The 12,051-nt window shown below is 52.8% G+C and overlaps 1 protein-coding gene across 1 annotated transcript in view; it reads right to left on the bottom strand.

The window, feature by feature from the left end:
* Positions 1-2,107: 2,107 nt before the first annotated feature.
* Positions 2,108-12,051, bottom strand: part of NOVA2 (NOVA alternative splicing regulator 2) — a 33,050-nt gene continuing 23,106 nt past the window's right edge. Inside the window, exon 4 of the mRNA XM_055411819.2 lies at positions 2,108-9,687. Coding sequence (XP_055267794.2) covers positions 8,605-9,687 — 1,083 coding nt within the window. The 3' untranslated portion in view covers positions 2,108-8,604. The remainder of the gene's footprint in view (positions 9,688-12,051) is intronic.

Below are 12,051 nucleotides of genomic sequence, written 5' to 3'. Positions count from 1 at the left end.
CTGGACCAGAGAGGCCATAAGAGTTTTTCCAAGTCACACAGCAGAACTGAGACCAAACTCCACTTCCCCAATCCCCCAGCCCCCAAACCCTTCCAAGTTTCCAGGTTCCTGGTGGAAAATTCCTTTACTTTTCCTGAAAATAGGCCTGGCTTGGTGATATTTCTGAATATCAGATAATCCTGGAGGGTCACAGGCCAGGACTGGAAGTGCCTGTGGCACAAGGGACGGGAGACTTGAAAATCTATACTATGTGCTGAGAGTTGGGGATATGCTCAGCCTGTACACACAAGAGCTATGACTCATCATGGTCACTGCCATGTCCCCAGGACTGAGCACATAGTGGGTGCGCAATAAACATCTGTTGAATGAATGAAAAAACACACCCCAAGCAGTGCCTCTCCATGTCTGCCTTGCTCCTCATCCCATAGATGTCTCTTACTTTGCCCTAGCCTCACTCTCCTTTTCCCTCCCATCCTGTCTCTTGGTTTCTGCCCTCCTCTAGAATCATTTTTATTGTTATTTTTCAGCTGGAAGGGATGCTCCAGCAAATATGATGTGCTAAGTACCATGTATCAGGTACTATGAAGTAATTTGCTTTTGGAGTCTTTCTGGAATATTCCAGAAGGTAAGTACAGCTTGATCAGGTGTTTTCCAGATGTGGAGATGGAGACCCAGGGAGAGGAAGTGAGGTGCCCTGGTTGGTCACAGCACAGTTACAGCGTGTGTGTGTGCTCAGTCACGCCTGACTCTCTGCGGCCCCATGGACTGTAGCCCACCAGGCTCCTCTGTCCATGGGATTCTTCAAGCAAGAACACTGGAGTGGGTTGCCATTTACTACTCCAGGGGATCTTCCTGACTCGGGTCGAACCCAGGTCTCTAGCATCTCCTGCATTGGCAGGTGGGCTCTTTATCACTGTGCCACCTGGGAAGCCCCTAAACCCATCTCTGTCTCTCCACCTCAAACTTCATCTTTCCTCTTGCCCAGCACATCATCACCTGCCCAAGAGGCATCTCTGACACCTCCAATATGTAAGGATGTTAGCATTAAACATTTACAACACAGGTTGCAAACAAAAATGCATTCAGGGGCCAGGCGTGGGACACAGTAAGGGGGCTGAGACTACCTTCCCCAGATGTGGCGGTGACTGCCTCACTGCCAATCAACACTCAGACCACATCTGATTTCTCAAGAGGGGCCCATCTGCAGGAGAAGTCTCCCAAGGTTTAAATGCTGGCACCAAATTCACAGGAAATCCTCTTCAGGCCGAATGAGGTGATGTGTGCACCAGACCTGCCTGCAGGCCAATGAGTTGCAACTCCTGAGTTGTTTTCAATCCCATGTGCCAGGCTCTGGGCTAAGGAAGAATTCCAGATCCCAGTAGAAAGTTTGCTCCAGGAAGGCAGAGCTATTTGAGTCTCTTCTGCTAATTGCTTTATCTTCAGCACCTAGAACAGTGCCTTTCTCACGGTAGATGCTCAGTAATCTTTGTGTTTGGTTTTTTTTTTTTTTAGTGAATCCTAGCATAAACTACCAGAGAAGGCAATGGCAAGCCACTCCAGTACTCTTGCCTGGAAAATCCCATGGATGGAGGAGCCTGGTAGGCTGCAGTCCGTGGGGTAGCTAAGGGTCGGACACGACTGAGCGACTTCACTTTCACTTTCCACTTTCACACATTGGAGAAGGAAATGGCAACCCACTCCAGTGTTCTTGCCTGGAGAATCCCAGGGACGGGGGAGCCTGGTGGACTTCCGTCTATGGGGTCACACAGAGTCGGACATGACTAAAGTGACTTAGCAGCAGCAGCAGCAGCAGCAGCAGCAGCATAAACTACTTGGAGAAGGAAATGGCAACCCACTCCAGTGTTCTTGCCTGGAGAATCCCAGGGACGGGGGAGCCTGGTGGACTTCCGTCTCTGGGGTCACACAGAGTCGGACATGACTGAAGTGACTTAGCAGCAGCAGCAGCAGCATGAACTACTAGAAATAATATTTTTAAGAAATGTTAAATGGAGGTTCAGCACCCCAAAGTCTCAAGGTGATATAGCAGCAGTGGGATCTAAACTCACCTGACTCCAAAACCTTAACCCTGGGCTCTCCTGACTCTACTTGGGGTTGTGCCTTTACTATGCTGTGTGCGTGTGTGTGTGTGTGTGTGTGTGTGTGTGTGTTGGTGGTGGTGGTAATCCTGTTCGGACACTGAGGTCCTGGGAGCTAAACCTGTACCACTGGCTCCCTTCAGACATACTTGCTCTGGGGGCTCACCCAGTCCAGAGAGAACAATCCATCCCTCCCCTCCCCGCTCTGGGGCCCATCCTCAGGGTCCCCCCACCCGCCTCCCCTAGATGCCCAGAGCCCTGGGGGAAAGGGGAAAAGAATTCAGGATGAGGGTGGAGGTGGGGGGAGGAGGGAGAGGGAAGGGGATGGGTTAAGGAGGAGTGTGTGATGTCAAGCAAAAAAGACAACATTAGACACAGATGCTGAGATGGCGTTTATCGCGGCAAAAAAAGGTGAAGTCGCCGAGGGAGCAGGGGTGGGGAAGGGGGTGTGGTGGGGGCCGGGGTGGGGGCCATGGAAGCTAATACATGGTGCACTAGGTCACACAACGGACACTGGGGGGTGGGTGGGGAGGTGGGGGTGGGCATGGCCCAGGCATGGCAATGAGGGGAGGGGAGAGGGAGGGCAGTGGGCTCCAGCCAGGAGCTTCTGAAGGTGGTGGGTGGGGGGGGTGGGCGGCGTCTCTGGTCGCAGAGGATGGAAGGAATCAGTTAGACGGGGTTGAATGGAGGCAATGGAGGCGTGGCCACACGGCAGATGGTCTGGGCCCAAGAGGTGGAATGTGGGAATTGGGAAGCAGGCAGGGGACCAACCCTGGGCTTCAGGCTTCGAATCTAAGGATTGGGGTTATCCCAGGGGCCTTAGAGGTCCTCCAGTTCCCCCACCTTTCCAAGACAGAGAACAAGCCTGGGAGAAGCTAGCTTGAGGTCCTAACAAGGATTTAGCAATCAGCTCTCCAAAGATAGTCCTATCCCCATCCCCAGTCTTCTCCTCCCTATCTGTCCCAGAGAAAGGGGAAAGTGATTCTAACTCCTCTGACTCCACCAGTATTTCATGCAGGCTCCTTACTGAACTTGGAGGATGAGCCCACTTCATAGATGGGGAAAACCGAGTCATCCTTTCCACACCTCTCCCACCTCCCTGCCAGGGGATCTGTGCACCCCATCCCTTTAGGAGTTAATACTGATATATTGAAATCCTCAGCACTGGGGGCAGGTGAGGGGACATGTCTTGGGATTCTCCCAAATCAAACTGGGATGTGGGCCATGCCTCCAGTGGCCTGAGATGCCAACACAAAGAAAAAAAATGACTCCCCACGTCCCCTGGCTCAAACCAGTACAAAAGTGACTATTTACAATGAAGGGGTGGGGAGTGGAGGGGGGCACAGAAAGCGGTGGGGCCAGAGTAAGCTCTCCATTCGGAGGCAGCCGCGCCCCGACCTTGCCTTTGAGAGGGACGAAGCCAAACAGCATAGTATTTATAAAGGGTCTCTATCCCCAGGCTGAGGAGGACCCTAGGGGTGAGGGATGGGGCATGGGATGGGGTGCGGGTGGGGTGGCAAGGGCGGTGAGAGGAGATGGAGGAAAGGTAGCCATTGCCCCTCGCCTCCCCCCTACCCCCCGCCGGACACACAGTTTTCCGTGGGATGAACACAGAAAGGGTTAATCAAAAAGAGTTCGATGAGCGAGTCTGACGGTCGAGTGGGGCGGGCTGGAGCAATGAAGCCGCAGGTCCCGGTGGCCGGTGGTGATGGAGTCACTTAGAAGATGAGAGGTTGGTGGTTTTGGGGGTGGGGAAGGGGAGGAGAAGGGGGACGGGAGGGGGATAAGGAGGTTCCCCCCGCAGTTATCTCTGGGAGAAAAGAGTGTCCTGGACTGGCTGAGAAGGGGTTAAAAACCAGCAGCCTTCACCACCCCCACCCCCACCGAGACTGTCCCCAGCTCCCTCCCTGCCACCCAGCAATCCCCCACGCAAGGGGCAGAGGGCACTGACACCATACACACACCTGCAGCGGCACCGCGGAGAGAACACCCGCCCCACCGCAGCTCCACTACTGCGTCCAGGCGACTGACTGCAGTGGAGCGGAATCGCGATAGCAGGGCTGGCTGTCGCGACTCCACGAGAGCCAAAACCAGCCTCCCCGGCCCCGCAGCGCCCCAACTCGGGCATCGCGCTCCCGTTCTCCCCACCGTGACATCCAGTTCAGGCTTTCGAGACAACCAGCTTTTGGGGTTCCTGACAGCAGGGCGGGCAGGTGCGTGGCCAGCAGCGAAAGCCTGCCTGACTGTGGTGATCGGTGTTCACCCAAATCAGCAGCCTGGAACGCCCCAAATGCCAACCTCATCGCCACTCTTAGTTAACACCTTTTTCCACCGCTCAGTCTATCACAGCCTCTATTCCTGGTACTGAAAGAGCAATACTCAGCGCGGGGGAATCCTCTCACTTTCCAAACAGCATGCCACCAATCAGAAACAAAATCAGGAGGGAGAGGGATGGAGGAACAGGCAGTAGAAACAGAACAAGGGGATGTTGAGTGATTTCAGGTTAGGAAGGGGGAGAAGAAATACCACTCTGAGAAAAGTGGTACCGTATTTTTCCGAGTATAGGTCCTCCACTGTCTATTAAGTCGACTCTTACCAAACTCCATTTGGGCTACCCATAATTCCCACCTACAAGGCATTAGGGCAGATAAAGATGACAGGATCTTTGACTTCTGATCCCTTAATAATTATTGCAGTGAAGCCTCCTTGCCCATGCAGAGATGGCCGGGACAGGGTGGAAGAAGGTAGCTGGGGCAGGTTGGCTCAGAGCCCCCTGGGACAGGGGATGAAGGAGGTGAATTTGGCACATTGAACCCCTTCTTGTCATAAGTGCTTTGAGGTCCTTCTCTCGAATCCAGTTGGCACCATCCCTCAGGCCAGCAGAGGAGGGGTTGAGCTTGTCTCCCCCTCCCAAATTTCTACGGATTAGCCTGAAGGAGGTGAGTGGGGTTCTCCCCGGCTGGTGGAAATTGGGGGATCCAAAAGATTAGTAGGAGTTAAATGAAGGGGAGTTTTTTTTTTTTCTCTCTTTTGTTTTTTCTTACAAAGATTCTAAGAAAACTTGGGGGTAGGAGGGGTGAGGAAGGGAGACCCAGTTAAGCTAAGTGTCCACAGACTTCTTTCCAACACCTCTTAGGGGCCTCCTCAAAGAGAGATGGTCCCGTTTCCTCCCCTCTATCTGAGGTTCCCTCCCCTCAGAGCGGCTCAGTTCCAAGGAAGTTTGGCACTTTTTTTTAATTAATGGGAAACAGAGGCAAGGAGAGGGTTGAGAGTTGAGGGAAAAGACAGACATAGACAAAGATAGAGACAGGACAGGTAACAATGGGAACCACAGGGCGAGAAAGTGAAAGTCTTAGGGAACCAGAGAGGGAGGAAAATGCTGGGTTGGGGTGGGTATTGGGGGCTGGAGGGCAAATAGGAAAGAACAAGGAAACAATTCAATGCAGCAAACACTTATTAAGCACCTGTTGGGTGCTGAAGAGCAGGGTGCAGGGAGGCCACTCAGAGTCTCTCAGATCTGATTGGCTAACAGGGAAGGTGGGGGGGGGAGGTGATGGGTTTTTCAATGATTCCCCATTGCTGACCCCACATCTGCGTCCCCTCTGGACAAACTGCAGCACAAAAGATTGAGGTCAGATTGCAGAAGGGACTTTCTAGGGATAGGGAAGACAGTGGAGTGGTAAAATGGGGAAAGGTGTGTGGCTCTCCACTCACCAACACAGTGAGTGAACTGGCTGACTGAGCTAGCAAACTACCTTTCAGATAGCCCTGGCTGGCGGGGTAGGGGGTCCCCGAAAAATGTGAATAGGGAGGGGGCTGTCACACAGATACCCCAAGGGAACACTTTCCAGGAGGCCCAGCCTCCAGAGATGTGTCTGTGTGAAAGGAGTACTGGATCCCACTGATTGGGACCCAGAAATAGGTCTACAGAAAGCATCTAACTAGAAGGGCAGCTGAGGATGCAAATTATATGCAAATGAGTGCTTTCAAATCCCACCTCCCCACTCCCAGACCTTACTTCACCTCTTCCTGAATACTTCCCCTGCTTATGGGGGCCTGGGGAGTTGTAGGGGGGATATTCCAGCTCGATACTGCAGTCTCCACGTGTGGGTGGAGATGCTGTGAAATACTGTAAGGTCTTTTGAGAGGTGGAGGGGAGCAGTGACCCGTAGGACCACCTCCACCTCCTACCCCAAGAGCCCCCAACTGCAGAAGATATGTACAAGGTTACATCAATAATTGTTTTGGCACTCAAATCTCCATCCGGGTTTAGTCTGGAGATTAGGGGTGACGGCAGCAGCGATGGGAGGTGAAGGATGGGGAAATGGGGCCTGCCCCCTATCCTGGAGATGAAGAGGGCATGGAAAAAGTCACCCTAGTGCCCAAGCTACAGCCTCCCATCAGGGCTGTGGTGGGAAATTCAGTGCAAGGTACCTTGAAGGCTATTGCTTTCTAGGGATTTTCACATTTTGATTTGGGGGTGGCTCTCTAGCAAGGGGCAGGGGTCTTCCAGGCTTTAGGGGTAGGAATTGTCTCTGGCTTTTCTCCTCTCCTTTTTTGGGAGAGAGACGAGAAGGCCGGATTCCCCCAAAGCCATGGAGAAGAGAAGGGTCTGGAAGACCTATGAGGGGGACAATTGGGGGAGAGGGTGGGCAGGGGGTGCCCCTCCCCCAGAGATGCTGATGATGGAACCAGGGCACTAGGGTCCCTGCTTTGGGCTGGAGGAAGTGGAGGTGGTCTCCATGAGGGAGGGGGAGATGGATGGGGTAGAGGTGAGTTTCAGCTCTCCTAAGTCCATAGGGTTGTCAGGCCCTGTAATCTCAGCCTGCCAACAAGGTCTTAGAGCTGACCACAGCCGCAGTGCCCAGGGAGCCACTCTCAAAACAACTCTCAGGGCTGCCTGGCTTGGCAGACTTCATCAGAACATTCCAGATCCTCAGAGCCTATGGTGAGAGCACCAAAACATTCCGATCCATCAGAGACCACCAAAGTACTCCAGTTTGCTGGAAACCACAAGTCAATCTAATGCATTAGACAACACAAAGCATTCCAGCTCAAGGGACCCTACCATGGCTCACTGCATTCTCCTGGGCCACAGTGGCCTGACAGATACCAGCTACCATACATTTGGCTCACCAGACTTAATGAAACAAAGCCACGCAGACATAAGCATGCACACAAAAGGCGGGGGTGGGAAAGAAGGTCTTTAACAGTTTTCACCAGCTCCATCTCCCACCCCTCCCTGCCAGGTGAGTTCTGACTTGGTGCGTTTGGATGGAGGTGACCCCGAAAATAGTGGGTCTGTTTCCTTATAGTCCTCCAGATTAGATCCAAGTCCCATGCCTTATTCTTCTTCTAGGAAGACCCCCAGGCCAAGACCCACCACAGAGGGGTGTGGGTAGAGAAGGAGGATCAGTGACTGGCCATGGCCTGACACAGGAACTGCATGCTTCATCCCGATGACATCATAGGAAGTAACCTAGAGACACCACAGGAAGTGCATGCCCCTGTGACATCTCGGAAGTAACCTTCAAGGAAGGCTCATTGAGACATCACAGGAAGTACCTGTCTCTCCTATCATCACAGGAAATGACCTCTGGGGAACTACTTCCTGGGACATCATACAAAGTGCCAGTAGCACCCCGGGAAAGTACTTGACTCAGTGACATCACAACAAAGACCTGCATACCCATTATTCTAGGAAAAGCCATAGGAGATGCCACAGGAAGTTGTTCCAGCCTCTTGCCAGTCTTGCCCACCGGACTGGCCCAATCCCAGAGCTGGCCTTATTCCCAGCAGCACCGCACCCCTCCCCTGCCCCAAAACAACCTGACAACAAAAGAGTTGAAAAGTCCCAACTAGGAGGGGCAACTCCAGCAGGGGGAGAGTAGCTGAGAAAATCTGGGAACTCTGGGGTCCTTGCTCCAAATACCCCATTTCAACTCACACTCCTCCGCTACCTCTGCTTCCATCATGTCCCTCAGATCCGGAGCTGAAAGCAGGAGAGGCGGGGTGTTGTTTTGGGGAGGCCCCTCATTCTAGGTGACCCAGAGGCTCCTCCCCTCCTCCCATATGGAAACAAAAAGCTTATAAAGAGGGGAGGGGAAATCCTTATCAAAGGAGGGGAAAAAAAGGAGGGAAAGAAAAGAGAAAATAACGCTTTGTTTTCTATTAAAATCAACAAAATGCAATATATACAGATATCACACAGACCTGGGCCCTGGGAGAGGAGGGTCAGGCCCAGTCAAGCATAAGGAGGAAGGAAAGAAGGGGTCAGTTCAGGGCTGGGGAGGGAGCTTCTTGGCCCCGTCCCCAGCCATCACTCAATCCTGCCTATGACTACCAGAAAAGGGGTGGAGGGGGAGTGCAGTCAGGCCTACCCCAGCCCCATCCCAAGAGGAGCAGGACTATACCGAGCTGAGGTCAGGAGTTGGGGGAGGGGGAGGAGGAGAAGGAAGAGGAGGAGGAGGAGGGGCAGGGAGCCAGGTGGGAGCACACACCACAGGCCTCATCCCACTTTCTGGGGGTTTGAGGCCCTCACTCCCTGCTCATAGGTGACCCGCTGGCTGATGAGGTATTGAGCGGCTTGCGTTGCCGCGGGGCTGCCCGTGATGGTGACCCGCCGGTTCCGCGTGCCTGGCAGGAACTCGCCCTTCTTGGAGATCTGGATGCGGGCGCCTGTCAGCTCCTGGTACTCCACCAACGTCTTGCCCCCCTTGCCCAGGATGGCTCCCACCAGGTTCTCAGGCACCGCAATCTCCACCAGCTCCTTGGCACTCTCGGCGGCCAACTTCTCCGCCGTCAGGAAGCCCCCAGCCGCCCCCGCTGCGGCCGCAGCGGCCACCAGCGGGCCTCCCCCTCCGCCGGCCCCGCCGCCCGCCCCGGCCCCGAGGTAGCCGTTGGCGGCCGCGGCCAAGGCGAAGGACCCCAGGGCTCCCGGCGGCGGCGGTGGAGGCGGAGCAGCCCCTCCGGCTGGCCCCGCCCCTGCTTCGCCCGCGTAGGACGCCAGGAGGTTGGCAGCCGCGGCGGCGGCAGGGTTGGCACCGGCGGCCACGGCGGCCAGGACCCCGGAGGCTGCGGCCGAGTTGAGGCCCAGGCCGAGGGAGTTGGTGTTGTAGCCGTAACTGGCCAGCGTGTTGAGTGCCGTGCTGATGGCCAGCAGGTCGGTGCCCGAGAAGGCAGGCAGGGCGGCCGGAAAGGCCCCCACGCCCGCCAGCCCCGCCGGGCCCAGCAGGCCCGAGGCGGCGGCGGCCGAGGCGGCGGCGGCGGCGGGCAGCACGTCGGCGGGGCTGGCGTACGGCGAGCCGGTGGGGTTGGAGTTGGCCACTGGCCCAGCCACGTTGGCGTAGCTGATATTCAGGCAGCTGCTGCTCTGGGGATCTTCCTGTACCTTCTGCACGATGGCGCTCACGGCCTTGTGCACCTGCTCAGGTTCGCCGCTGACCGTCACCACGCGCTCCTGCAGGTTGATGCCCTCCGGCTTCTGGGACAGCTGCACCCAAGCCCCCGACTGTTCCATCACGGCCTTCACAGTCGCGCCCCCCTTGCCGATGATCAGGCCCGCCGTGCTGTTGGGGACGATCAGCTTGGCCTGCGTGGGGAGCCAGAGGGAGGGTCTTTAGGGGCGGAGACTGAACGGCAATATTCGTCTAAGACTGGCTGTCTCAAGGTATTTCCCACCCCTGGCTCTCAAGTGTCCAAAATCAGTCCCAGCAAACCCCCTGGATATGCACCAGTATGGTCCTACCGGTTAGGAAAAAAAATTTTTTTTAATTTATTTTTTTGGCCACACAAAATACAGGATCTTAGCTCCTCCATCAGGGATCGGACTTGTGTCCCCTCCAGTGGAAGCATGGATTCTCAACCCTAGACCACCAGGGAAGTCCTTGGTTAGAAATACTGACTTTCTTGGTGGTCCATGGTTAGGACTCTGCACTTCCACTGCAGGGGGTACAGGTTCGATCGGTGATGGAGGAACTAAGATCCTGCACGCTCTGCAGCACAGCTAAAAGAAAATAAATAAAGTAATAGTGCAGAAATACTGAAATATTTCTGTATTTATTAGTTAAAAGAAAAAAGGAGCTAGTACTCCAACTCCCCTTGGTAGCCTCTCAGCCACCATGTCCTTGGGACCCCTGGGTCCTCCTCACATCCAGCACCTAAAAGTTTAATTAATGGCTGACCAAGTGGGAGCCCGCCAAGACCTCGCCCCAAGCTTGCATTGGTGCCCATGTCCTTCTATATCATTAAGTACTCTGACTCCCAGCCTCAGAAAAGGCATCATTAGTTTCACTTTACAGATGAGCCACCCAAGGCCTAAGAGGTGAAGGGACTTGCCCCAAGGTTACCCAGAAGGAACTGAAATTCAGCCTCATGGATTATTGTTCCATTGTGCTTTCCACCCCATGACATGGTCACCTGGATTAACCTTTCTGTTGTTATTGATTGAATTGTTGCTCCCATCCATCCTAATTCACCTCTTGAAATCCTAACCCCTAGTACCTCAGAATATGACTGTATTTGGAGATAGGGTCTTTAAACAGGCCTTGAAGATTAAGAGAGGTCATTAGGATGGACCCTAATCCAATCTGGTTGGTGTCCTTATAAGAGACTAGGACACAGACACACAAAGGGGGAGGACCATGTGAAGACAGAGAGGAGGAGTTCTCTGGCGGCCTAGTGGTTAGAATTCCTGGCTTTCACTGCCATGGCCCTCTGGGCTTTCATTGCCATGGCCCGGGTTCATTCCGTGGCTGGGGAACTGAGATCCTGCAAGCCATGAAGTATGGCAAAAAAAAGAAGAGAGAGAGAATAAAAAGCCATTGACAAGTCAAAAACAGAGGCCTCAGAAGAAACCAACACTGCCAACACCTAGAGCTCAGATTTCTAGCCTCCAGAATCATGAGAGAATGAATTCTGTTGTTTAAGCCACCCAGTTTGTGGAACCTTGTTATTACAGCCTTAGCAAGTTGTCTTATCTGTGAAATGATAGTAACAAAGCTTACATCAGAGAAGATGGAGAAAACTGGTCATGTTATATGATGGTCCCCCTTCTCAGCTGTAGAGCAGCAGCTACAAATCAGATCAACCTTAACTCCAGTGGGGATATTTCAAAACCAAATGTCTCCTTTCACATCTCCAAGAGCATTTCTACACAGAAGTCCCTCCTTTTTAGTGCTTCTCACATCCCCCCAGACCTGTGGGTTCAATCCTTGGAAGTGTTCATCTCTGCCTCTTTTTTTTAACCCCTAAACCTGACCCCGTGCTGTCTGGGAAATTGTGGGAGTGGTTTTGGTTGCTGAAACAACTGGGGGCAGATGCGGGCATTCAGTGGGCAGGGCCAGAGATGTTTGCACACAGTAATGTGAGAGTCAGTTCCTCGCAATGAAGAACTGTCACAGGTTCTATATGACTTTTGAATGTCCCCTGGACATTCATGTTGGTGAAAAGTCTGTTTATAAATCTCCCAACCCAGAACTGAACTTCATGCTACACATTAAGTACCAAGTATTTTTTTCTTTTGCACAGTTTTAAGATCTATTGAAATTTTCAGGAATGTAACTACAGTATCAGTAAGTGAAGATAAGGCTGTATTTTGTTTTGTTCTGAACTTTACCAAAAGTCGTTCATCATTTTAGAAAACTATGACATCATGCAAACTATTATATATAGAACGGATAAACAACAAGTTCCTATTGAATAGCACAGGGAACTATACTCAATACTCTGTGATAAACCATAATGGAAAAGAATATGAAAAAGAATGTACATATACGAATAACTGAATCATTCTGCCGTACAGCAGAAATTAATATAACAATGTAAATCAACTATACTTCAATTAAAAAAAAAGAAAACCATGACATTGGTGGTAATGCCATCTGTATGATTTAAGGATCATCGTGTTTCTTGCTGTGTCACTCAGGCCGTTAGGTGTGAGCAGCTATTTCATTAT

Source organism: Moschus berezovskii, chromosome 22 (genome assembly GCF_049115385.1).
Source record: "Moschus berezovskii isolate FMDL1 chromosome 22, NW_MosBer_1.0, whole genome shotgun sequence".
Lineage (NCBI taxonomy): Eukaryota > Metazoa > Chordata > Mammalia > Artiodactyla > Moschidae > Moschus > Moschus berezovskii.
Note: the sequence above shows the minus strand (reverse complement) of the source record. Positions and strands in the feature narration are given on the sequence as shown.